Source organism: Nannospalax galili, unplaced genomic scaffold (assembly GCF_000622305.1).
Source record: "Nannospalax galili isolate Female #2095 unplaced genomic scaffold, S.galili_v1.0 scaffold513, whole genome shotgun sequence".
Classification (NCBI taxonomy): Eukaryota; Metazoa; Chordata; class Mammalia; order Rodentia; family Spalacidae; genus Nannospalax; species Nannospalax galili.
Window position 1 is genome coordinate 3730463 of NW_008334861.1, and position 26212 is coordinate 3756674.

Sequence of the window (26212 nt, forward strand, 5' to 3'; positions counted from 1 at the left end):
GGCCTCTATGTCACAGGGGTCTGCCTACCTCTGCCGAGAGTGCTGGAATTAAAGGGATGTGCCATCACGCCTGGCTAATAGTCCCTTATTTAAAGGGTTAGTGGCATGTTCAGTGCCTAAGAGATGACTAGGGCCTGATACAATTTCAAAGACCGTTTACCTCATCATCACCACCTGGGATCGTCTCCTAGCCAGTAATGGGCCCTCTTAGCATTTTGCCTCCTGCAGCCTGTCCTAGACTCTGTTCTGGGTACACCATACATCCCTCTCTCTTTAGAGAGGAAGCAAGTACAGACAGGGCTATGTGGAGATCTCACAGACTATGCTGGGCCTGTGCTTTGGTGCTGTCAGTGCCCTTGCCAGTTTGGCCTTCATCTCTCCTCCTATGAAAGCTAAGACACTCACAGGACAATGGAAGCAAAACTTTATTCCTCTTGGCTCAGAAACAGAACTAGCAGGTGGTTGTGCATAGGACCCCCACCTCCCAGAGCCAAAGAGGAGAGGCGCTGCCACCAAATGGCTCCCTCTGCCCAGGTGAAAGCTGAGAGGAGGCAGGTGAGCACAGCACAGGGCAGGGGCGACTGCAGTGATAAGGTGGACAGGGCACGCCGGGGTAGGGGACAGCGGTCCAAGGCTAAGGATAGAATGGGGCTGCTTGGAGAGTGGGGAAGCTGTGGGGATTTTTGCCATAGGAGCTTCTGGCTGGCACAGGTGCCAGGCTCAGGGCACCATGATGCGGTATGGGCTGCCTGGGATGTGCTCATCACCCCACTTGACCACCAGCGTGTACTCCCCCTTGTCCTTGAGCAGGTAGGAGACACTGTAAAGCCGGCTGCCCATGTGTTTGACCAGGATCTCCTCGCAGGGCGTCCTGGGGCCATGTACTCCAACCAGCAGCATGTTGTTTCCTAAAGTAGGAAGGGGCCTCAGTTGTAGGTCTCAGCCCCTTCCTTCAGCTGTGACTGTTCTGAACCCTTTTCTACATTCCACATTCCACCCCTTCCCTGTTTGGAATAACCCTTCCCAGTGAGCTTCTAGCACCCTCTCCCTCCCCATGCCACCTGAGGGAAACTCCAGCTTCTCCAGAACATTTTCTTGAGGGGCAGAGAACACAGGGAGGCCTAGATGGGTGGTGGTTTTAAAAGTGACAGCCATACCCCTAAAGGTGGTTCCTGTACCTTCTACATACTGACCATCCCATTATTTCTGGCCTTGTCCTTACAGAAGCCAGAAGTGTGGCTACTCACCTGCTTTGCTGCAGTCTACTGTGAAGCTGCTTTTCTGGCCTAAGTAGGCCTTGCTCAGCCCCAGGCCCTTGGCCACCACCTTGCTGGCATCAGCAGGACCTGGGCCTGGGGTTGCATGCTGAGGAATACTAGTAGCTTTAGTCAGAGAATCCACAAACACAGAAGAGGTCTCATGGAGGCTGTGGTTGCTTACAAGACGGGGGCCTGCAGGGCAGATTGGGTGGAGCTGAGAAATGGCTGGAGTACGAGGCATTGGGTGGGCACCAGCAGCCAGGGCTTAAGCTCACCTGTGACCTTGGCCTTGAAGGGGCTTCCCCCAATATGGTAGGGGCCACCATACTTGATGGAGATGAGGTAGCTGCCAGGTGCCATTGGGGTATAGGTGACACGGTAGCCCTCAGGGCACTCTTGGCAATCCATCTTCACTTTGGATGGGCCATCGATGGTCACCGAAAGGGCACCAGCTCCCGCATTGCTTGTATTCACGATAAACTCGGCTGGGCTCCCTGGGAGCACAGAAGGTCAGGGAGAGCCTACCTGACTGGCTTCCCTGTCTTTAGCCACCCAGCACAACCTTGTCACTTCCACATGCCTTTGTCACCGAGAGCTTGGAAGTAGAGCCCCAGCAGCTGCATCCATACTTGAAGCTATACCTGTGGACCTACCTGTGACACCACCTTCCAGGCCTGCTCCATAGGCAGATACCAAGCCTGGGTCCCCTCCATGCCCAGGCTCCCCAACTCGGATCTTGAAGGGGCTTCCAGGGATGTGAGTACCATTGAACTTGACATCAATCAAGTAGATGCCATTCTCCCGTGGGATGAAGCGAACGGCATACTTATCTAAGGAGTAGAAGGACATGTTGTGGGCCTGCGGTACCTTTCTTTAACTAGAAGATGTCATCTGCAAGGAACCTTAGTACTAGCAATCCTCTGTCATTCCCCTTGCCCCTAACAGTAGCTCAGCTGCTCCATGCGGACCCCTCAGCTTCCTGCAGGGTTGTGCTGGGCACCTGAAGCTTTAGATACTCAAGCAGTCTACTGGTGAGGCTCCTTTGAACTGACACTTTTATAAGCAAAATGCCCACTTTGCCTGCTTCCTTAGACAGTTTACTGTGAATGCCATGTTGCTTACAAATTAGCAGGTTCAGCGATGGGGAAGAACTTGGGGTCATACAGCTGGGAGAGGGCAGGACTAGGCTGTGAAACTAGCAGAACTAAGCTACACCTCTGGCCACAGAGCTAGACTTTGTATCTCTCTCTGTAGACTGTGGTACTGCCTGCAGGTTTTCTTCCTGGTAACCATACTGGAGAGTCACATCCTCACAGGTGCCTAGCAGTTGGGGAAGGATTTCTTGGCCGAGGAGCCCAATCTTGGTTGCTTACAGAACCTGTATTTTCTTTTTTCCTTTTTGTGCACTCAGCCTGCTTCTAGTCAGCTGGGGCAGGTGGCTGGATGGCTAAACTGGGATAGGGCCTCACCTTGGTCAATCTCTGTAACATAGCACTCCTCCAGGGCTCCCGAGGGGCTGTGCACCTTGGCATCAATCGCCCCCTTGGCCCCATTCAGGCTGACTGCAAAAGAGGCTGGCTGGTTGACCTTTAGCCCTGACTCCTGGAAGCACAGCAGATGTGGTTAGACAGGATGGCCAGGGCCAGGGCAAATGGGAGAGCAGGTCCCTAGAAGCAGGAGACCCACAGGATCACACTTACCCATCTGGTGTCCAACTTGGTTTAAAGAGGGAGAGCCATTGACTTGTGAGAGCAGCAAGCCACAGGCATACTCCAAATCCCCTACCCCCCAGACCTGTGCTCTGCAATCACACACCCAGGCAGCAGAAAGAGAGGATGGCCCTAGCCTGTGGGCAGCACCCAGCCCTAGTAGGCTGTCCCTCTTTAAACCTCAGCCCTGGTGCTCAATGGGCACAGGCTTCTGTTCAAAGCCTTTAGACCTGAGACACGAGAAAAACTCCACACGGTAGGCAGGGCACTTCCTACCAACCCCAAGCGTGGGCTGTACCCGGCCAGAGCAGAGGCCTGGCACTCAGAGCTCTTTCTGGGTAGGTCACTCAGCACAGGGCCAAGGCCTGCTCGTCATGGCAGCTCTGGTCTGGCCGGGCCAAGGAGCCCCAGGTGGGCAGTTTCTCTCAGTGCCTCACCTGAAGACTAGAAACAGTAAGGCGGCGGGCGTCACCAGACGGAGAAGCCACAGGCACCACGAAGGGGCTGTCAGGGATGTGCTCCTCGTTGAACTTGACTGAGACCTCATAGTCACCTGGATAAGGAGAGAACATAAGGCTGTGCTGGGGGTGCCATATATCGCAAGGGTGGAAGACAGGAGCCAAGCGAGGGCTGTCTATATAGGCCCTGGGGCCAACACACCCACACTCAAGCTCTAACTCCCCACCCCAGTCATTTCTGTTCCCAGTACCTGGCTCCTGGACCACATAAGCCACACCACAGGAGCCATCCTTGCGGTCCTCAAAGGAGATCTCAGCCTTGCTAGGGCCCTCAACAGCAATGGCCAGACCTCCAGCACCAGCTTCCCTGGTCCAAATGCTGAATTCAGCTGTGGGAAAGAAGTATTGTCTTCATGAGGGCTGGTCCCTGGCCTCAGCCAACCTCCAAGCAAAGCCAAGACAGGGCTGCTGACTGATTCTCCAAATACCCTCTCCAAGATCCACCCAGGAGAGCAAGAACTAGACAACCACACCTACCTGGCACTCCAGCTTCAGCTCTCTCCAGGCCAGGGCCTCCAGCACGGACCTTGTGGGCACCCCCTTCTCCCAGAGGCCCCACAGTGAACTGGAAGGGACTCCCAGGCACATGCTGGCCCTTGTACTTGACGCTGACTGTATGCATTCCCATCTCAGCAGGCACAAATCGGATACAGTAGGTATGGTTCTCTCCTTCTACAATCTCTGCCTCATGAGTCTTGCCTGATGGGCTGGTTACCTGGGCTGTCATGTCTTGGATGCTAATTTCTACAAGCAGGAAAAATTTGATAAACAGGGTCCTTCTTGTCTTTACTTGTGCTTAGGGTTACCCTGGGTACCCTCCTGAGCCCCTACCAGGAATCTTCAGGCTGAGGTCACAATGACTGCCAACATTGGCCACTGAAGGGGCACGTCGCCTGCGTGTGATGCTCTCTTTCACTCGGCCCTCACCGGTCACCTTCACAGAGAAGGGACTGCCTATAGGAAAAAAGTACAGTCCATACTGGGCACAGGTTACAGGTTGTAGATAGGCTCTGGTATATGTCCAGGAGGGCTGCCACACTCACCAGGCACATGCTGGTCAGCAAACTTGATGTTTATGATGTAGTTTCCGGGCTCTGTGGGGCAGTAGGTGACCCTGCATGTGCCATCTTCCAGGTCCTCTGTGTTAATGTCTACCTTGCTAGGGCCCTCAATAGACAGGCTGAGCCCACCATAGCCTGGGGGATAGACAACTGTAAGCCAGGATGCCAAGTGCAACTGTATTACCCAAGCTGGCAGGCCACCATTGCCTACCTGCATCTCGAGTGTCAATAATAAACTCTGCAGGCTCAAATGTGTGCCCTTCATGGAGGCCTTGGCCCGAGACCCGCACGCGGCTAGCATCACCAATCTCCGACTGGCTGATCACCACTGGGATGGGACTGCTTGCTACATGCTGGCCATTCTTCTTCACATGCACCAGGTGCTCCCCTGTCTCCTTGGGCACGAAGGAAATCCCTGGGTACAGGGAAGGGCCATCAACAGGGGAAGGTGTAAGCCCTTGGCCTCCCTCCTTTCTTTTCTTTTTTGGGAGATAGGATCTCATGTAGGTGCCAGGCTGGCCTTGAACTCACTATGTAGAAATGATTTAACCTTGATCCCCTGATTCTCCTGCCCCCACCTCCCAAGTGCTGGATTATAGGCATACACTACCAAACCTGGCTCTCCCTCCTTCCCAGAAACTCTTGTCCTCTCTTGACTTCTTACCCACATGGCCATTGCGCAACCGCTTCAGCAGACAGGGCTCCTCTCGTCCTGAGGGTGGTACCACAGTGGCTGTGAGCAAACTGAGGTCTGTTTCTGAGATGTTGATGGGGATATCAGCAGCAGAACCCACCTTTAGGTGGGACATACGCATGGAATCATCACCTGGTAGGGGGAGGGGCAGACTATCCATCACTGTTCTTCCAGCCCCAGGAGACCATGCCCACCCTGCCACCTGTTCCCGCCACTGCCCCTGGTGCTCGCTACCTGTGACCCTGGCAGTAAAGGGGCTGCCTGGAATGTGCTGCTCATTGTACTTGACGAGGATGCTATAGTCACCAGGCAGTACAGGCAGATAGGAGACACTGCACGTCCCATCCTGGTTGTCAGTACAGCTGATTTCTGCTTTGGATGGACCCTCAATGGCCAATGACAAGCCCCCTGAAAAACAACATGGGTAAGAGTGGAAAGTGGGCCCAGGGACACACTGCTGAGCCTTCATGCTAAGTTGACTTGGCCCAGCAGACACAGGAAGGCAGGGGCAGGGAGTCCCATTCAGGATTATCTCCCACCCACATCCAGCAAAAGGAGGACAACTTGGGTAGGTTAACCCAGAGCTTCTCCTCACCCTCTCCTGCATCCTTGGTGTTGACAGTGAAGGTGGCAGGCTTGTTGACCACTCCGTGTGTGAGGCCAGGGCCATAGGCAGTGACGTGGCCACAGTTGACATAATCCACATAGAACTGCAGAGGGCTTCCTGAGACAGGAATAAGGGCCACATGGAACACCCATCTTGTGTTCTACTACTCTGTTCTTTTCATTTTTCTTTTTGAGACAGTATCTGCTGTATCCCAAGCTGGCTTTGAACTCAGTGTAGTAGTTGAAGATGACTTTGAACTCCTGATGTTCCTGCCTCCACCTCCTAAGTGCTAGGATTACAGGTATTTGCCACCATACCTAGTTTACAGTGCTGGGGACTGAACCCAGGACTTACACATAGTAGCAAAGCATGCTACCAACTGACCTATATAGCCCCAGGCCCCAGTCCCCACCCTATTCTATGACATAGTGGCAACAGGGGCCTGGTGTGGGGTAGCCAGAGGCAGTGGGCCCACCTGGTATGTGCATGTTGTCATATCGGATGTCCATTTCATGCAGGCCAGCCTCACTGGGTGAGTACCGCACAGTAACAGTGCCATCCTTGTTGTCAGTGATGGAGGGCTGGGCTACCTTGCCTGAAGGCATTCGAACTTCCCCTACAGGACAGTGGATCTGAAGTTAGGGCAGACAATTCACACCCTGGCTTCCTTGGTTTCCAAGTTCCTTCCCAGCCCTCACTCACCAGTGATCTCGCCTTTCTTGATGGTGAAGGGGATGACAAGATCAAAGGGCCTCAGGCTGGTCATATCCAGCCCATTAACACCAACCATGGGTCTCTCTGGGACCTGCAATGGAGACATAAGAATCAGGTGACGGGCTGAAAGAATCTGACGTCTCTCTGTACATACGGTTAGAACAGGACTATTATGAGACACCCAGATGGCCAGCTCCAAGTATCCCTATGGGCTAGTCGAGCTGGGAGATGGACCAGCTCTTACCCAGGTTTGCTGGCCACCCTGGGGATAGGTATACTGTGGAGTGAGCTGCTGAGGTCGTAGTGGGGTCTGCACTGTGGGTTGGTCTCCAGCCAAAGCCTGCACAGGGCAAAATGAGAGAGCTGCAGACATTGTCATAGAGGGGCATGGAGGAATAGGCTAGAACTTCTCCCAATCTCCCTGCCCACCCATCTCTGGCCCCTTCTCACTGTAACTTGGAAGGGACTGTTGGGCACATGCTCTCCACCAAAGCGCACACAGATGACGTATTTGCCCGGCTGGGGTGCTGTGTAGAAGATGTCAAAGGTGCCGTCCTCATTCTCCACCACATCCACATCTACCTCTGAGCCATCAGGTGTGCATACAGTGCAAGTCACCTTGCCTTTGCCTGCTGCTTTTGTGTCCACAGTAATCACTGTCTCCTCCCCAATCTGGATGGTGGGGCCGATGCCAGCACCTAGGAGGGCAGGGCGGGTCCCCAGAGGGGGGCCAACAGGTGAGCCTGGCATTCAGCCTCCCATTACCTGCTGTGCATCCAGGCCTCTTATTGCCACCACCAAGCACAGCCAGTCCCCCATCCCACCCACACCCCAAAAGCTAGGATGGTGAGTGGTTTCTCAGAAGGCAGGAAGAATTCTCCTGACCACCTCAAGCCCCCATATGAGAGAGGCCCAACAGGTACCTGGGAGGAAAAGTAAGGGACCATCCCATCCCAGCACAAGCATCTACTGCCACCTCCTCTGCCAACTCAGCTTCAGCTGGTACCATGGCCCATGCTGACAAATATCAGCACTCTGGCTAGGCCCGTGGCTGCCTGCATTCCTGTAGCCTAGCCCTGGGCCCCGGTGCTGTGTGTGGACGCAGTGAGGCAGAGTCCTAGTCCTGCTGCAGTGTGGGGCGATGTGACACTTGCCACCCTACCCTGCCAGGCCTGAAGGTGAAACTGGAGTTTCCTGACAACTGAGAACGCTTGCTCAACCAGAGGCTTGCAGTGAGAGACAGCCCGGCATAGCCTGGCACAGGCAAGAGCAGGGAGCAGAGAGGCAGCAGGGTTAGCACCCGTGCAGTGCAGCACAGCAGGTTTGGCAGAGCAGTGGCAGCACCCAAGGGACAGGGGACAGGAGGCCCAAGCCACAGCCACCACTGCTGGGTTGGCAAGGGTAGAGCATCTGAGCAGCCTCTAGGGCCCCATAGTGCCCGAGGAAAGGGAAAGGACAGTGACGTTATGATCTGGGGCTCAGCCGTGGAGGCTTGGGAGCTGTGGGCTGTGTGAGACCTGGCAGCAAGAGCAGCCCTACAACCTGGCCTCCCCCCGCCAGGAAAGCAACCGGGAATACCACACCTACTTGGAGACCAAGTTCAAGGGGCCCCCTTGCCAGCCTGCCACCAAGGCCCCCAACTGGCCTAGGTCTCACACTGCATAAGGCTCTATGCTGGTCTACCAGCCCAGATAGCATTTCTAACTATAGCCCTGGCTGCTTGCTGCCCATCAGCCCACGGCATACCACTGCTGCATCATGTAGCTAGTGACTTGTGCCCTCTCCTAACAGTTTCCCCAACTCATTTCTCTACCCAACCTCCACCTGATCAGGTCTTGGCCATACCATCCTCAAGGGACATTTGTTGATTGTGCTACTACCTGATGCCCTAAAGCCACTGACCTAGTCCAAGCCAAACTTCTGGCTTGCCTGAAAGTGTCTCCATTCCACAAACAGTGGTCAGGGAGACTGAGGCTATTCCAAGTCCCTGGTTTATCCTGCCCTCCCCTGTTCTGTGTAAACATACCTGTCATCTCAGATCCCATGGCCTATTCTACAAAACAATCTAGCCCCTGCCACAAAACCCCGGCCATCATCTAACCCTGTCGTTGGATGTCTATGCAAGTTGTCATATCTATAGTCCTCAGAGGCCCTCATATCAACATCCCCAGGGTATCCCCTGCTTGAGGAAGACAATCTCTATGTCTGATTAGGGACTATCTAAATAACGTCACTGCTGGGGGAATGGAAGAAGGGAAGGGAGAGAGATGGGTCACAGGATGCACTTTGGGGCTCTGAGGCTGGGCTGGGCCCGCCATGCTGGCCACCCAAGCAATTGACACTGGCGCTACCGCACCACCAGCCAGCCCCACCCATTCATGCACCTCCCCCAGCCCGGGACACAGAGGCCCCTGGGAGGCCGCAATGAAGTCTGTGGATCTGACGAGGGCTAGAGACTCCCACTGAGGTGGGGAGATCCCTTTGACCCCTCAGCCCATGCAGGAGTCCTCATGAGAAGGAAATACCTGCTGCCCATCCCCGGGTACTTCCCTGGGGTGCCAAGATCCCCAGACCCCATAAGTCCCCAGTGGGGTGCCTCTTAGGATACACTTCACCCCAAAGCTCTCAGCTGCAACCCGAGTTCTCAGAAGGGGAAATGAAGGTCCAGAGAGGGGAAGAACCAGAGCACTCATGCTCAGCTCCAGAAACCTCCCTGGGCCCTAACCCTCCAGCCCACGGCCTTGTCTTCACAGCCTCCCCCACTCTGTCCTTGCCTAGAGCTGCAGCTGGAACTATCCTGGGAATGAATTAGCAATTAAGAGGAAAGGAAGCTGCCCCTCTGGGCAGGAGGGGCATTGGGAGTGGACCCAGCAAGCAGCTTACCTAGCCCGTGACCTCCGATTGACACTGAGGTGAGAGGGCAGAGAGCAAGGAGAAAGGTCAGGTGAGTCACTCAAGGGGGCGGCCCCCACTCCCACACGCCGCCCCAAGCAGCGAGCCCTTGCACACAGGCACACCCAAGCCCCGAGCCAAGTGCCACGGTGGCCGCTGGCAGGCTGGCTCACCTGTAACTGTGCACTTGCTGGCATCCCCAGTGGGCACGGCCCGGACACGGTATGGGGAGAAGGGGATCTCATCACCACCATACTTGATGAGGATTGTGTACCGGCCTGTCACATCTGGCACATATGCCACTGTGTATGTGCCATCATGGTTGTCTTGAATGTGTGTCTTCTTGGGCTTGCCTTCAGGATCCTGTGGGAGAAGGCAAAGCATAGGGGAAAGAGGTCGGTTTAAGCTCAGCGAGGCTGGGGCTGCTCAGGCCCTCCTGAAGGGACACCAATCACTGCTGTAACAGAGATAGCTTCTGGGCCCCTCCACCACCATGATCCTGGTGGCTGCCTGCCTATGGCAGGGTCCAAAATGGAAGTCCCCAAACATCCAGCATTCTCTGACGTGGTTGAGAGGCAGGACTGACCACAGAGCTTGATGACCAAACCTCAGTCCTGTACCTGGCCCAGGGGCACCAGGGACTTGCATGGAAGTTCTATGGTTATAACATTATACTTGCCCTATGAGAATATCACAAGGGAGGAACCTGAGGCACTACCAGCTTGGTACCATGCTCATCGGCAATATATGTGTATGTGGGTAAGCTTGTTCCAATTTGGAGGAAATTTCTACACATCCTATGTTACAACCTTAAAACACTAGAAGCGGAGGTCCTGCCCTCACAGTACAGCTCCTAGGCAGACTAGGGACCTGAACTGGCCCTCCTACCTACCCACAGCCCCATACTCTAGCTGCCCAGGCTTGATTCCTCGCCTCTCCTCCCTGTGCCTGGAGCTGCAGTGCAGCCTGGGAAGCCAGCAAGCTCACCGTAATCTGGACAGCTAACAGACCCTCCCCAGCATCCTTGGCATCAATGGTGAACTCCACAGGCAGGCTGGCAGGCACGCCAGTGGTGTTGAGTCCAGGTCCACTGGCCTTCACCTTACTGGCATCATGTGTGGGCAGCACTTTGACCTTGAAGGGGCTGTGGGGTGAGGGTACTGTGAGCCATCAGACAAGTCTCAGCACTTGGCCTATCCCCAATATGCAAGGTGGGCCCGGCTTCTTACCTCCGTGGCACCTCTTCTTCCCCATATAGCACTGAGATGCTATAGGGCCCTTCTCGGCTGGGCACATAGTTGACCGTCTGGGTACCATCAGCATTGTCCACTACATCCACTGGCTCCACCAAGCCTGGTCCCAGTCCCAAGGATAGAACCTCAGCTGGCTCCTTGTGTCCCCACTCCCATCCCACTGGAGAGCAGGACTGGGCCCCAGGCTTAGACCTCATTGTCCTTAACCACCCAATTCCAGGAATGATTCCAAGACTCTACAGTATAAAACATGGCTCTAAGTGCCTCCTTAGACTCTTGCCCACTCTCCTCTCTTGCCACATCTATTCAGTGGCTAAGTTCTGTCCATTCTACCTTCTCCATGCTTTCTGATTGGCTCTGTGGTTACCTGAAGCCCTTTTACCAACTACATACCTGCCCTAGCTTCTACATGCTGACTCTGTCTCCTTTGCCACTGGCCAAAAAGGATGCTGCCTTCCTGACCCCTTGCTCCCAAATATATGAACTCTCACCTTTGGGCCCCTGCACTTTGACCTGCAGCGGGGCAACCCCAGCCTTGCTTGTATCCACCTGGAAGGACTGAGGGAGGTTGGCGCGGACCATGCCTGGGCTTAGGCCAGGTCCAGAACACTTGACCTTAGATGCATCTGTCACATCGTGCACAGGGACCTTGAAGGGACTACCTAGGGATTGGGACAAAGGGATGGTAGCTATGTAAGACACAGTGGGGATTAGTAGCAGTTTTAGGTCTGTCCTGGTCATCATCTCCTCACCTGGCACTTGGTGACCACCATAGGTGACATTAAGGTTGTAGGTGCCAGCCTCATAGGGGATGTATTCTACCGAGCAGCTGCCATCCTTATTATCCATGCAGGACATCTTGGCCTCAGAGGGGCCCTCAACAGCCAGACCCAGGCCACCTGTGCCAGCTCCCCTGGTCCAAAAAGGCAATCTGTCAATACCTGGGATTTCCAGATTCCCAAGTCCATTGGCTGCCCTTGCTTCCCTGGTGGCTCACTTACCTGGTCTCCACTGTGAACTTATTGGGTTTGTTGGTGGTACCACTTTGGATGCCTGGCCCATGGACACGGACCCGGGAGGGGTCACAGCCCTCCGTTACAGGCACCTGGAAGGGACTGCTGGGTACAGGGCTGCCATCATAAGTCACGTCTACAGAGTGCAGTCCTAGAGGCAAGGCCAGGTCAGAAGGAGGTGGACTCCCCAATTCACTCCCTGCCCTGCCTAAGGGAGCCCTAGCGCACACATACCTTCTTCATATGGTGTGTATTCTACTTTGTACGTGCCATCACCACAGTCCTGTACATAGGTCTCTGTCAGGTTGCCCGAGGGGTTGGCCACACGGGCCTTTACGTGTGGTCCTCCAGTCTGTGTGAGAGCCCGGGCATCCACACTGAACTCAGTGGTTGCCTCTCGGAAGACACCTGGAGAGGGCCACAGTGCAGAGGCTGTGGCTCTGGGATCCTTGCTTTCTGTAACTGCCCCCCCCCGACCTATGCATCCCATAGCAGGCCTCCTTACCTTGACCCTCAATCCCAGGCCCGTAGCACTGCACACCCGATGTGTCCACAGCAGGCTCCACCTGCAGCTTGCTGGGGAAGTTGGGCACAGGCTGGCCTCCATACTTGATGGTGACAGTGTAAGCCCCAGGGCACAGAGGAATGTAGGTGATCGTGTGTGTGCCGTCACCATGATCCTGAATGTATACCTCAGCTGGCAGGCCAGCTTCAGAGCAGATCTCAATTGTCAACTCTGCACTGCCTGCGCTTGAGCAGTCCACTTGGAACTGGCCTACCTCACCAGCAGTAGCCCGCTCTAGCCCAGGGCCTGAGCACTTCACCTTGGATGCATCGAAACAAGGAACCACATGGGCCTTGAACGGGGAGCCAGGGATGTGAGTGTCAGCAAAAAGGATGTTGATGTTGTAGTCCCCAGGCTCAGTGGGCACATAGGACACAGAACATGTGCCATCCCCGTTGTCCAGGCACTCAAGCTGTGCTTCGCAGGGGCCTTCCACTGTCAGGCCCAGGCCACCAGTGCCAGCACCCTTGGTATCAATGGTAAAGCGGGCAGGAGAGCCTGCATTGCCTCCCTGTAGCCCTGGTCCAAACGCCTTCACCTAAGAGAAGGAGGTGGTCAGGAGCTGATGTCAGCCCAAACTTCCATCTGCCTCCTTTTGTCCTGGCTTTCCTCCCCAAACAAACAGGGACAAGAAAGGCATAGACTGCCACCCATCAATCATAAAGATGGAAATGACAAAGGATAAGGACAAATATGAAAATTAGGCACCCTCAAAAAGGACAATAGGTCTACCCTTAAGAGCATCCCAAACCCAATTACCTTGCTAGGCTTGGTGGGAGCCACAGCTTCCACAGGAAAAGGGCTGCCAGGCACAGGCACACCATCATAGGTCACCTCCACCTCATAGGGCCCCTCCTCTCGGGGCACAAAGCGTACCAAACTGTTGTCAGCTCCTAGGCCTGGCTCCACCTTACAGGGCACTGCTGCACCTGAGGGGCCCACAATCTTGGATGCCACTTTGCCTTGGCCACCTGCACCCTTTGACTTCACTGTGAACTCTTGGTCTTTGCCAACGTCCACTTCTGTTAACAGATGATGAAAGCAGAGGAGACAAAAATCAACCATCACGCCTTGCTTACGCAGTCCCAGGCAAGACTCAGACCAGGTAAAATGGAGTGGTCCTCAATGGCAATGGCAAATACAGCAATTACTTACTGTCACTGAGGCCAGACACCTTGATCTTGCTGAGGTCCAGGCTTGGAGATACTCCCACTGAAAAGGGGCTCTTGGGGATGGGATCTCCTCCATAAGTGACACTGACACCTACTGGGCCCTGAGATGAGTAGAAAAGGATGGGTTCCCAGCTTACGTAGGTGGGTCAGAAACACTAGCTTTGCTCTTCACCCTCCTCCCAGGTGAGAAATGAAGTCCCTTGCAGCAGCCCACCTAGCCCACCTTACAAGGAGGCCTATGACTACAGAGAAGGGGTGTGGGCGCAGGGGGTACCTACCTGCTGCACAGGAGTATACTTGACAGTGTAGGTGTTATCATGGTGGTCAATGATGTCCACATCTCGCACTGCATCCCCCTTAGTCAGTCCTGAGAACTGGACATCCAACTTGCCTTTGCCAGCGGCTTTGGCATTGACGGTAAAATGGGTGGGTTTACCAAGCTCAACACCTGAAGAGACATAGTGACCACATAGGGGCACTCTACTTCGAGCCCTCACCCTTGATGCCACTAAAGCTCCCATATAACACTCATCCGTACCAGTGCGACTGAGGCCAGGACCCTCAGCTTTCACCTTGCTGGCATCATGGGAAGGCTCCACTTTTACCCGGATGGGGCTGGTGGGTGTGGCCTATAGGTGATGAGAGAAAAAGGGTTGAGGATAGCAGTACCCCAACACCTAGCAGTCTAGGGGCTGGGAGTAGTAACACCTACCTGGTCAGCAAAAAGGACCATGATGGTATAGCTACCAGCCCCACGGGGCGTGTATTTCACAGTGAAGGTATCATTGTCGTTACGGATGATGTCAAAGTCAATGTCAGCCTCAGTGGGACCCACCACTCCGGGGGCACACTTGATACCAATGCTGACATCTCCTGTGGTTGGAGGGGAGAGGAACAGAGTTTGGGACTTTGTGGCGAGAGACAGCCCACCCACCTGCTCTCCCATTCAAAGCCATGCCTTACCCTGGCCAGCCTCTGTGCAATCCACAGTAAAGTAGGTGGGCTCGTGGGCCTTAAGCCCAGTCTTGGACACTCCTGGACCATACACTTTGACCTTGTTTGGGTGGCTGCCAGCTCCTACATTCACCTGTAGTACAAGGGCAAGTGAAAAGGCATGGCAAGCCTGTGGCATGGCAGGTAAGACTCCCTTGACTACTGCTGATAGACAGGCCAAACAGTATAGCTGCCTTGGGACAAATCAGGCAGTTCCTCAAATAGGTAAATGTGACTACATGATGCTGTGATTGCACTCCTAGGTAACTACCCAAGGAAAATGAACCCTAATGTTCCTAGTATGGCTGTTCACAATAGCCCCAAAGTAAAAACACCCTACAGGTTCATCAAATAAATAGACAAGCACAATGTGTTCCATCCACATAACGGGGTATTATTCAGCCATAAAAAAGAAAGACACTGACAGGCTACAATGTGGACGAACCTTCACATGACACTCAGTGAAAGAAAGTCATACATTATATCACTCCATCTATTTGAAACAGAAAAGGAAAATCCATAGAAACAGCAGATCAGTGGCTTCTACAGGCTGGAGGAAGAGGGAGTGGAGAGGATGGAGTTTCTTTGGAGATGATGAAAATGTCCTAAACTTAGACTGTGGTGATAGCTGCCAACACCTAAATATCTAAATACAGCTAAATATACTAAAAAACCATGTAGTCATCAACTGTATATGGGCACATTATACAGTATGTAAGCTTGATCTTGTTAAAACTGCTATTAAACAAAAGGGCTCTGGGAAGAAGGGATAAAGTCCCATAGGCTAGCTTACCCGGAAGGGGCTGTTGGGGATGCTGACACCTCCCCAAGACACCATTGCTGTGTGCTTCACTGGCTTCCTTGGCACATAGGAGCAACTGTAAGTGCCATTGCCATTGTCCTTGACTGTTGCCTCCACGGGGCAGCCCTCATTGTCCTATAAGGTGGGCAGAAATAAGCAGCCTGTTCGTCTCTGCCCAGGCCTTGGGGCCTGCCTGCCCTGCCCTCAACATGGGCAGGCACCCTACCTGGACTTGGACTCGGAGAGGGGCCTTCCCACCATGCTTGGCATCAACTGTGAACTCTGCTGGTTTGTTTACAGCCACACCAGTCTTCTCCAGTCCAGGCCCACGTGCTTTCACCTGGTAAGAGACCACCTCAATCTCAGGAAACTAAATCAAGGTCACCAAAAGCAGATAGGGCAGCAAGAACACAGAATGGCAGGGCATGGTGCTGGGGATATCAGCCAGAGTCTGGCTCAAGACCCCAGCCTAGTTGACAAGATGGGACTGATACCCACCCACAGAAGCCTTCCCAAGCAGAATCGAAAGGCTCAGGTCAGTACTATGTGCCCTTTACCCTATCTGGGTGAAAGTCCTGGGGTGCCTCCCGGATATCAGCCATGAAGGGGCTAAGACGGATGTCCTCGCTGTTGCACAACACATGAACAGCATACTCGCCAGGCTCCTGGGGCCAGTAGCGCACATCACAGGAACCATCACCTTTGTCATCACATTCAATCTTGGCCTGTGATGGACCTTCCACCGAGAACCCTGACAAGAGCCATTAGTCCCATTGGTGCCCTGGAGCCTCAGGGTAGCCTGCTACCCTCTTCTTCAGGTATGCCTATTAAAGACCCCAACTTACCCAGGGTGCCCACATCATCACCAATGGCCTCTACCACGAAGTCTGCTGACTTGCCAACAACGCCGCCCTCTAGCCCAGGGCCCCAGGCCCGCACCTTCTGATTGCCACACTCAGTGCCCACTTTCACCTCGAAGGGACTGCAAGTGAAAGTGCCACACTGGTGAGCACCGAGAAGCACCGCCCTGTATGGGAGCCACCCTGTGCCCAGCAGCTGTGAACCAGACAGGAAGATGCCACTGGCCCTGCACCACACAGTATGCTGGGAAGATTCAGGGCACAGTGAGCAGTGGAAGGAACTCACCTGCGGCCAATGTTCTGACCTCCCCATGTGATGGTGACTGTGTATGTGCCAGGGACTGTGGGATAATACTCAAAACCATACACGCCATCCCCCAGGTCCTTCTGCTTTACACGTTCCTCGCCCTCTGTAGAGACAAGCAAGAACTCAGGTCTGCCCAGCCATGACCCTGAGGCCCATCACCTGCCACAACCCCCATACCAACTTACTGGGGCCCTTTACAGTGACCTTTAGCTCCCCGCTGCCAGCACCCTTTGTGTACACCTTGAAGTCAGCTGTCTCCTTCACCCGTACACCCTTAGGTTGGAGACCTCGGCCAACAGCCCGGCAGGCAGCTGGGTTACAGGCTGTGGGCAGAGAGTCTAGCTGAGCTACTGGGAGCTAGGGCTGGGTGTCCCTTCCCCTGCCACCCACAGGGATAGACCACTGGGATTGGATAGTCCCTCAGGAGGTTGGCCCAACAGGCTGGCAAGGCACATGCAAGAAAGAACTGAAATGGGCCATGACCCTAAAACCTGCATCCCAAGCAGGGACAGGGCAGGCTTTCTCCCACTTGCTTGACACCAGCCCTAATACCTCTACCCAGCCCTCCCCACCAAGAGGAAGATGGATCCAAGTACCGTTGACCCTGTAGGTAGAGCAGAGAGCAGCAGGTTTCTAAACAGCTGGAGCGAGCTCTTCCGAAGGTAAAAGCATGGAGAAGAGAGACGGAGAGGGACGAGGAAAGAAGAAGCAAGAAGGGCCCCAGCATGGGGAAGGAAAGATAGTGCTTGCCCAGACAGTGGAAGCTCATAGACCAGGGCTCCCAGGCAGGGGCTGGAGTGGGATGGTCCCAACAGCCTCCCCCTCCCACACGAAGCCCAGGCCACAGCATCATAGTAGGAGGGCATCCAGGGCCAGGCGTACCTTGGCCAACAGTGACAGTGTAGGGGCTGCGAGGGATGGGAACACCAGCAAAGGTGACATGCACGGTGTGGATGCCCTCCATGGTGGGCTGGTAGCTACAGCGATAGGTGCTGTCGCCTCGGGCCTCCAGCTGAGGCTCCACTGTGCCTTTCTGTCCTGTAGGGTCCTGGATGACAACTTCCACCTCGCCCGTGCCAGCTCCTGTCCCAAGGCACAAACTCAGCTCTGGGACTCTAGCACAGCTCTCTCTAATGGCTGGCTGTGCCTCATCAGCCTCCCCTCACCTGCAGTGAAGATCTCAAAGTAGGTGGTCTTGTTGGCGATGTTGCCACTGGGCTCCAGGCCAGGGCCCTGAGCAGTCACTTTGCTGGCATCACCCTGTGACTTGTCCACATACACTTCAAAAGGGCTCTTGGCAATGTGCTGACCAGCAAAGAGCACAGTCACCTATTCCCAGGAGGGGCAGACCAGGAGAGTGAGGTCTGGGGCCCTCCACCAACTACCCATGGCCACCAGCCTCCCTTATCAGCTAAGGGCTCACCTTATGAGTCCCTGTCACTTCAGGGACATACCAGACAGAGAAGGTACGGTTCTTGTCATTATTGGCAGACACTTTTGCCTATGGTGAAAAAGGGCCCACGAGCCTTTGTTAAGAGCAGCCCCTCCGAAAGGGGACTCAGCAGGATCCTGTCCTACCAATGGATAGTCCTACCTCTTCCTGGTGTCCAGCTGGGTCCTCCACATACACTAGCACCTCTCCCTGGCCAGCACTTCGGGTCTCCACGGTGAACTCTGCCCGCTTCTTCACCATATTGCCTGTGGGCTCGATGCCTGTCAGGAGAGGGTGAAGAAGCCATGGACCAGCTGGTAAGGCCAGCATAGCCTCCCCCTTCTAAACCCTGGTTCCCAGATACTAAAGCATAGCAGGAACACAGGCGTAACACCCCTATCCTTCTGCGAGCTCAGTGCCCCTCCTTTACCTAGCCAGGCACAATCCAAACCAGGCAAGTTTATTCCATATAGATCCCAGCATGCTGAGCCTGGCCTCAGAACCCAGCTGTATTCTTGCCACCAGGACAGGCCCATGCCCGTTCTCTAGAACAGCCTGGTTTCCCAATCACTTGCACCTACACGATCCCAACTGTTTCATCTCCAATTATAGAAAAGCTGCATGCTGGGTCCTCCCTCCCTGAGGAAGCTTCCCATAGGCCAGTGGGACTTAAGGACCTCACTAATACTCCCTTGTCAAGACACCAGGTCTGACTGGTCCTGATCCTAGTCTCCCTCAAGAATGGCATTTCATTTCCCAGCTGCCACAACCCAAGCCCCCTTAGGACCCAAGTTGAGAGAAAATACTGTCCTACGTCATAGAACCCCCAGAAGCACGCCTGTCCAAGCCCTCTTACCTGGCCCATAGGCTCGGGCTTTCTTTGGATTCAGTTTGGGCCGAAGGGGAGCCCCTGGCTTCAGCTTAGCTTTGGGGAACTGGGACAGGTAGGTCATGACAGAATGCTCATCCACATTGGGGTCCACAATTTCCTCAGGGGTGATCACCTGTCAGAGACAGAAGACAGGAACCATTAGACCTCTCCTCACCATGACCTATCACCCCCAGTTGCAGGTGAGCCAGTCAGGGGGCATACCTGAGGGATGCCAAGCCAATCATCAGCCTGCTGCATGGCTTCCCGTGCATTGTTCACAGGCTTGCTGGCATCCCACGAGTCCCAGTCAGGACACAGGCCTATGACACAGGAAAAGTGGTAATGTCAGTCTGGGGACTATAAGACCACCTCCTAGGTCAACCAGACAGCCTCAGCCCAAGGTCTCCCACCTCCATGCCCCTTACCTGGGGCACAACTATCAACAAGAGCACCTAGGGCCCGGCCACTCTGCCAGTCCCGACTGAAATTGGTAATGGGGAGCTGTGGCAGCTTGTTCTGGATCCAGCCTAGGAGCCTCTGCTTGGGTGTTTGCTTCTTGGCCTCCTCATCCTCCTCCTCATCCCACATAGGCATGGAGATGGAGTAGTGTAGGATCAGGGTCCAGATAAGGCCCAGGATCAGCTTCAGGTTCCCATCTACGATGGCCTTGCTGTCTGTAGGAAGAGAGGTGGCAGCACTGGGCAATCAAGGATTCTCCCACCCAAGGCTATGGGGGAGAGCCCTAGTTGGGTGGCACAGCAAGCCAGTCAAGAGAGAAAGGCCTTGTCCAGCTAGGGGTGGTATATGGGCCTGGCACCCTCTGCCCAGAGCTCCTAAAGGGACACAAAGGGATGTCTGGCAGTAAAGGAGACTTTTGTGGCAGAAGGGAAGACATTTCAGAGACACTTGATGACAATATAATGCAATAACAGGGACAGTGGCAGAAGGATAACAGAAGAGTGAGTGGGACAAATGTTTTGCAGCTGCTGAGGTCAGGATCTGCACCCCACTTCCAGGAATCTCTGGGAACTGGGAAAAAGTAGCCCAGCCCTGAGTGGTCTAGAAGCAGGGCCTCGGACCTTAAGCTGGATTGGGGCCAAGGAAGAGGAAGGCTGGGTTGGTAAAGAATTGTTAGGAAATATAACTGTTGCTCCAGGGTGGGGGATAAAACAGGGGAAGTAGAGGTGTTGGCAAGCAAGTATCCTGGGGTGAAGCCCCATCCCTCACCACTTCCTTGTCCTCCCTCCAGTCAAACTAGGAGTGGAGTCAGGAGGTGGCACAAAGAGGGCTGGCTTGGGGAGGGGCCAGGGGTCAAAGGAACTACAGTTAGTCCTGACTCACTGAGGCCTGTAGGGAACTGCTAGGGTGACAAGAGTCCCCATTGCCCAGCTGGAGGAAGAGGAAGAGTAGGGTGGGGCTGGGTAATCTTGCCTCTGGTACCCAGGGTCACTTGGGAGCTTTAGCTGCAGAGGCCTTGGGTGGGGTGCTCAAGCCCCACTGCTCCAGTGACCCTACTCTGCTGCCACAGTACACAGCCTACTTGCCACCTAGCGGGTTAGGTCTCAAGCAGCCACCAGGCCTACCACAAGGGAAGTGGTTAGGGCGGACACCCTGCCCACCCATCACCATGGCAACCCCTCAGCCCCACCCAAGGCCACTTCTACTCTTAACCTCCTCAAGGGTGGGTGGCTTAGGGTTGGTCTGGTTCTCTAAGAGCTCATCTTCTGAAATCCTGCAGGCCTGCTCTGTAATCAGTGAATGCTTATCTAGTGAGTCAATGGGGGAGGGTCATAACTAGAAAGACACCACTGGAAGGTCATCTAGGGCAGGTGGCTCCAAGTCTAGTGGGTAGCACCTAGAGGACCCGCTGAACCCCTCAAGACTGAGTTTCCTCATTTCCAAACAGGTTGGCTCTGGCCCATCATGGTTGTTTTTCATTGTACCAAAATGGTGGGAAGATGGGGAGGGGAAGTTCAGAAAAGACCAAGGACACAAGGTCCCTACTCCAAGTCACAGGTCTAGCACGGGAGCCCCCAAGGAGACAGAGGTCCTCAGTGACCTCCAGGGAGAGGAACAAGCCAAGGCCACCAACCCTGGCAGATAAGGCAGGGCTCTCTCCCGGGTCCATATTAGGCGTATGTCAGCTGCATCCCCCTCCAAATAGAGGACCAGGGCCCAGGATTGGGAGGCTGCCTGGTTAGACGGCCCCGCCCCATCCCACCCCCTTTCCCCAGCCCCTGAGCCAGCCTGCCCCCTCCCTCCCCTAATCACTGCTGCTTTCCAACATTTTTTTGCCTTATATGGCAAAGCTCTGGGAACTAGGCCTGCTCCAGCCAGCTCACAAGAAGGAGGGGAGAAGGAAGGAGGGAGGAGACCCCCCCCCAAAGAGCTAGGGTGTGGCCTGCCTCCCCACACATCCGGTTGCCCCCCCACACACTCAGAAATGACTCAGCTGGCTAGACTGAGGCTGGGAGGGGGGGGGCTGGGCCTCCATATGTCCACTGGCACGCCTCTATGGGCATTCCAAAGAAAGAACCTGGCACTTGAAAGCTACTCTCTAAGTAGCCAGGAGAAATGAATCTTGGTTTCTCACTTTCTTAGGTTTAGTGTGTACTGTGTACCATTCCAAAGCCCTAAGGATAACTTAGAAGGTCATTTCAGTCCCCTTCTACTTTCTCTGTTCCACATTTCCAAGTTACCAATTCTGGTGCCTATCCATGAGCAGCCCCTTACTTTGAAAAAGGCATAGGATGCTGCTGCAGGAGAGGCCAGTGTCAGCCTCCGCAGCCCAATGACATGGATACTGGGTTGCACACTGAAGCACCTTTCAACCGATCCCTGTATTTTAGACGCAGAAAAGCAATGTCTACCTCGGAAGTAAGAGTTTGGCTCATGATAAACAGCAAAGCTGGAGGCCCAACAGGTCAAGGCCAGGTGAGCGGGTGCCTTCAGTTAACCACACCCAACATACGTTGGTTGCAGTTTTGCTAGCAAGGTCCCCAGGAGGGATCTAAACTGGTGGTTGGAACCCCCTCCAACAGGGGAGCATCTTCCAGGGACAGAAGTTGAGGAAGCCCTAGACAATAGAAGCCACAAGCTGCAGCTTCCACTTTAGAACCAGAGGGGCGCCTAAAGGTCGGAAGGTCCTCTCTAAATCGCCTTACTGGGGAGACCCTGGGCATCCAGCTGCTCAGGGATGGGGTGTGGCACTTAGGAGCAGAAGCCTAGTCTTAAGAAGTCGGGGCACGACCAGGCTCTGTTCGACCACTGGTGCAGCGATGGGGGCGCGGCCTGTGGAGGATGTGAGCTCAGCCTGGGCGCAGGCCAGCAGAGCGCGGCGTGCGGGTGGGGGCACGTAGCGGATCGCACGCTCAGCAGGCCAGCCTGCGCGGCCTTTGTTCTCGAGGACTGCACAGAGCACTGCAGCCCAGGGGCCCAGCGGTACCCTTGGCTGTGCGGGAGCTTGGGAGGGGAACTTGGAGGGGGCCTTCGGGGGGAGAAAAGGAAGAAGTGTGGCGCCCCCGCCCGCGCGGCGCCCCAGGGCGGCCCGCATCCTCACCAATGGACACGAGTTTGATGCTCTCACGGTCCAGGAACTCAAGCGCCACCGATACGTTTTCGAGCTGCATCTGGCGGAAGGTGGGTCGCTGGTTGTGCTTGCGGTGCATCTTCTTCTGACTGAGTACCTCGAGCAGTGCGATGAGCCGCAACCCGTCGCTCAGGTCGGTCTGCAGGTTGGCGATGCGCTTGCTCACGCACTTGAGGTGCTCATTGCACCAGCGAGTGAACGTGTTCTGTTGGATCTTCTTCCATGGCGCGTCCTCCGCCAGGTCTTTCTCGGTAGCCGGCATCTCCGCGTCGCGCGTGTCCGTACCGCCTCCCGGAGCCGCGCCCGCCGCGCTCTGGCCGGAGCGGGAGTGGGAGCTACTCATTTTGAGGCGCGAGGAGCCGGTGGGCGGTGCTGCAGCTTCGGCGAGGGGACGGCCCTTCAATTAAAGTCGTAGGAACCTCAGCGCTGGAGAGCCGAGGCACAGAACAGGCGTTGTTCTGCGGGAAGAGCGAGCCCTTTAAATGCGGGTGGAGGGCGGAGCTGGGGGCGGGGTTTCCTCTGGGCGCGGCCTTCGGGAGCGCCTGCCCCACCTCGCCCCGCCCGTTGGAATGCCTCCTCAAAGACCCCTGTGGGACCCAGCTCCCTGATTCCAGGGAGGGTCTTTGGGCCCCAAAAGGGGCAAAGAGGCTCCCTGGCCCGATAGCGCCGCAGGAAACGGACCACGGAGCGGGGGAGGGGGTAGCTGAGTACTTCTGGCCCAGGATTGCTAAATTCCAACACGCACACCCTTAGAAGGGACGGTCTTTTCTCCAAGCCCCTGCGGGGGGTGGAGCGAATGAGATCTCTGAGTCACCTGGGCTCCGCTTCGACCCTGCACCCCACCCTCCTCTGTCATCATTCCCCCTTGTCCCCGGGCCTAGGGTCCCCATCCGCAGGCTGGTTCTTAGCAATGGGAAGGGACCCCGATTGCATATCCTTCGAGAGCACCCGGAACTACTGCGAGCTCTTTGTGGACGCAATGCCCGAGCAGCGGCAGCCGGGCAGGGCTCACAACTAACTAGGGCACCCTCAGACCCCTGGCCCACCCCGCCCACCCCTGTCGGCCTTTCCGGTCTGCACGGCCCTGGCCTGCGCACCTGCGCCCGCCCATTCCCACCATCTTTCTCCCTGACCCCTCCTTCCATTGGGGATGAAATGGGGCACTGGGCCAGAGGCCGCCAGCACTCCAGGACCAAGGAGCCTTCCAAGGGACCAGGGCGTGCCGATGGGGCGAGCACAGAGTGCCCGCCGTGTGGTGCGTGCAGAAGGACACCTTGTGCCTGCCTAAGTCACCATTCCGAACACTAGAGGTGTTTTCCTCCGGCAGAATAGCCCTTGAGCCCAGTGTGACTCAAGAGGTGGTGGCTTTCTGGCCCCATGAGGATTCCCATAAGGCCTGGCAGACTCTGAGCATCTGTATCTGAGGAGAACTCAAGTTCAGTGGCAAGTGTTAGATGGGTCTCAAGGACAGGATTCCAGGTTACAGAGGGAGGAACACCAGATGTCAAAGCTTGAAGAGCCTCGGTTGTGTACCCAGAGTAGTGTGAAGCTATTCTCTAAAAGTTAATTTTCTGGTAGATAATTCTGGAGACAGTGCAAAGGATGCTGTACTGAGACAAAGAACAGCAAAGGTACAGGGGCATGGAGACTAGAGGGGACACTACTACCTTTTCATTGAAGAGAATTCAGCTTACCTATGTCTTCTTTCCCATTAGTAGACTCCATCTAAGTCATGTGTACTTCCCTCTCCAGAATGTTTCCATCTCTGTCTTTTCTCCAGAAAGACAGGCCTTTATCCCTACGGCTCAATTCTAACAATAATCTCCTAAAGACCAGTAGCTGAAGGAGGCCCTGAGTTGGCCAACGTGTAATGCCCAAATATGGTTGCCTCTCCTATGGCCTGAGGTGTCTGTCTGCATTGCCTGTGGTGGGGCTGTGGCCACAAAGGGCATCACCTCTACCTCAGTATGTTTACCTTGGAGCTGCCTATAATCTCACCAGCCAAATGGCATTTTTAGTACTGAGCCCCCCCCCATACTCTCCCCTATCCTGTTTTCATATACATCTGCTACACCAAATATACCAAAGTGAGAGTTGGGGGATGGGGTGACAGGGAGAACTGTCAAAGGGTATACATGCACATCCTGCTCTGCCTTAGGTGTCATTCAAGACAGGCTTAGAGTTGTCCTTCTGGTCCCCCTGACCTACTGGAGAGTAACAACTTCCTATGTGTGGAATTAAATCAAGAATTGATTCTTGCTCCACTAAGTGCCATTTAGTTGTATCATCTGGCTTCGTTCATTATCAGAGAATAAGGAAACTGAATCACAGTAACTGACCAGTACTCAACTCCAACAGACAGGACAGAATTTGGGTGTCCCACCTTCCTGCCCTATGATCTGACTATTTAGGGGAAAGAAGGAATAAGAGGGGGTGGAGGGTTCTTGTCCTTAGAGTGGATCCAGTACCACCACCAGATGTCGCCCCATCCCAAAGATCCAGATGCGGCAGTCCGAGCAAGCCAAAATCCAGCTCTTTCATATTTTCCCTTATTTGGAGTAGATTCTTGGATGTTAGACACACCCCGCCCACCTCCTCTCCCCCACCCCCAGACCCCAGGCCAGACCCTCCCACAGGGAACCTTAACCCCAAGCCCACCAGCCATACTGGTCCCTGAAGAGCTTTTTCTAGACCGCTGTAGCCAGGGGGCGCCAGGAAGAAAGCAGTAGATCCCCGCCGTGATACCTGTGCCTGCAAAGCAAGTCCAGATGGGACACATGAGAGCATCCATTTCCTGAGCTCTCACCTTGACCATACAGCCTGGAGCTGCAAGAGACTGCCCAATTGGACTTCATCTACTTTTCCTGACCCCATTGGCATTGGGATCTGACTAGCAATGAACAGCCCACTCAGAACCAAACTGAGGACCCAAGACCCAAACGTTAAATCTAGCTGGCCCTAGCCCTGTCACAGCCTCGGAATCAGCTCCTCTGGGCCCAAACCATCTGCTACCAGCAGAGAACCCATCACCCCCCTCGGATCTCTCGTGGCATTAACTGTAGTGGCCTTCCAAGTTACCACTCACTCTTATTCCAGTCAAGGTACTGGTCTCAGGACCTTTCCCAGACAGGCATGCAATGGCTAGTTTCTGGGTGCCCACGCCTGTACCCATCTCCGCCAATCGCTTAGACACCAGCCCCTCTCTCAGGGACCTCTGTGGCCTTGGGCTCCAAAATTCTAGGGCACAAACACAAGTTTGTGGGTACACTTTGTAAGGTAGCCTCTAGACACCACTCGCAGATGCCTGGGCCCTGGGCCCACACACCCAAGCTGCACCTGGCTTCCGCCTCTCCGCCCACCTTCCTGACCTCTCCTTTCAGCTCTGGAGCGCCGCACCGACTGCCCGCACAGAGCAGGACACAGAGCCCTCACCTGCTGTCCCTGCCACCGCCGGGTGGCGCCCGGCTCTCCGCGCCCCCGCCGGACGCCTCAGGGCTCTGCTGGCGTCCGCTGCGCTACGCGCGCCTCCACGCGAATGCGCTGCTGCCGCCCGCCTTCTTGTTGGCTGCATCCCCGCCCCACGCCCGCCCCGCGCCCCGCCGGGCCGGGCCCGGCAAGAAAGCCTTAATTGGTAAAATCGCCCCGGAGCCGGGGGCGGGGAGGGGGTGCGGGGGCGCGCCATGAGCTCTAGTGCCGGGCCGCTTGGCGACACCGCCCCCCAGGATGAGCTCAGCTCTCTGACAGGGCCGCCAGGCTTAAGGGGGGGGGCTCACCTCCAGTGCTGGGTCTGCAAGGCCCATGTCTAGGCCTAACCTCAGCGAGACTGGATGGCTAAGTTTAGGGGAACCCTAAACTTTCCAGCGCCCTAGCTGGAAAGACTGCTCCAAGGCCACCCATTATA

General features: G+C 55.2%; 1 protein-coding gene across 10 annotated transcripts; it reads right to left on the reverse strand.

The window, feature by feature from the left end:
• Nucleotides 1-407: 407 nt before the first annotated feature.
• On the reverse strand, nucleotides 408-25879 carry Flna (filamin A). 10 transcript variants are annotated; one of them, XM_029561849.1, is made up of 49 exons: nucleotides 25744-25879; nucleotides 24970-25062; nucleotides 22282-22708; nucleotides 19148-19396; nucleotides 18945-19042; nucleotides 18708-18855; nucleotides 18014-18132; nucleotides 17843-17920; nucleotides 17586-17748; nucleotides 17302-17502; nucleotides 16605-16742; nucleotides 16399-16522; nucleotides 16098-16234; nucleotides 15810-16003; nucleotides 15479-15592; nucleotides 15244-15387; nucleotides 14421-14544; nucleotides 14170-14330; nucleotides 13996-14086; nucleotides 13736-13905; nucleotides 13441-13558; nucleotides 13045-13307; nucleotides 12226-12823; nucleotides 11955-12128; nucleotides 11709-11871; nucleotides 11460-11620; nucleotides 11199-11369; nucleotides 10684-10807; nucleotides 10442-10598; nucleotides 9628-9817; nucleotides 9446-9469; nucleotides 7013-7260; nucleotides 6807-6902; nucleotides 6551-6653; nucleotides 6324-6464; nucleotides 5837-5965; nucleotides 5476-5649; nucleotides 5212-5373; nucleotides 4759-4962; nucleotides 4530-4682; nucleotides 4318-4440; nucleotides 3964-4230; nucleotides 3678-3815; nucleotides 3406-3521; nucleotides 2729-2861; nucleotides 1913-2089; nucleotides 1535-1753; nucleotides 1248-1451; nucleotides 408-908 (listed from the first exon to the last, which is right to left on the reverse strand). In XM_029561849.1, exons 3-49 carry the CDS (start codon nucleotides 22652-22654, stop codon nucleotides 721-723), a joined length of 7944 nt encoding a protein of 2647 aa, XP_029417709.1. In that variant the 5' UTR covers nucleotides 22655-22708; nucleotides 24970-25062; nucleotides 25744-25879; the 3' UTR covers nucleotides 408-720. The 10 variants fall into 10 exon arrangements, with proteins under 10 accessions (XP_029417709.1, XP_008827803.1, XP_029417708.1 ...); XM_008829581.3 differs by having other exon boundaries at nucleotides 22282-22769; XM_029561848.1 differs by lacking the exon at nucleotides 24970-25062 and having other exon boundaries at nucleotides 22282-22769.
• Between the last annotated feature and the right edge of the window lie 333 nt (nucleotides 25880-26212).

Coding starts and splice junctions, on each gene's coding strand:
- Flna (XM_029561848.1), bottom strand. CDS start 22,654: ATGAGTAGCTCCCACTCCCGCTCCGGCCAGAGCGCGGCGGGCGCGGCT. Junction 16,004..16,097: donor TGATGATGTGGGCACCCTGG/GTAAGTTGGGGT, acceptor GGCTCTTGTCAG/GGTTCTCGGTGGAAGGTCCA. Junction 2,862..3,405: donor TTACTGTTTCTAGTCTTCAG/GTGAGGCACTGA, acceptor CTGTGCTTCCAG/GAGTCAGGGCTAAAGGTCAA.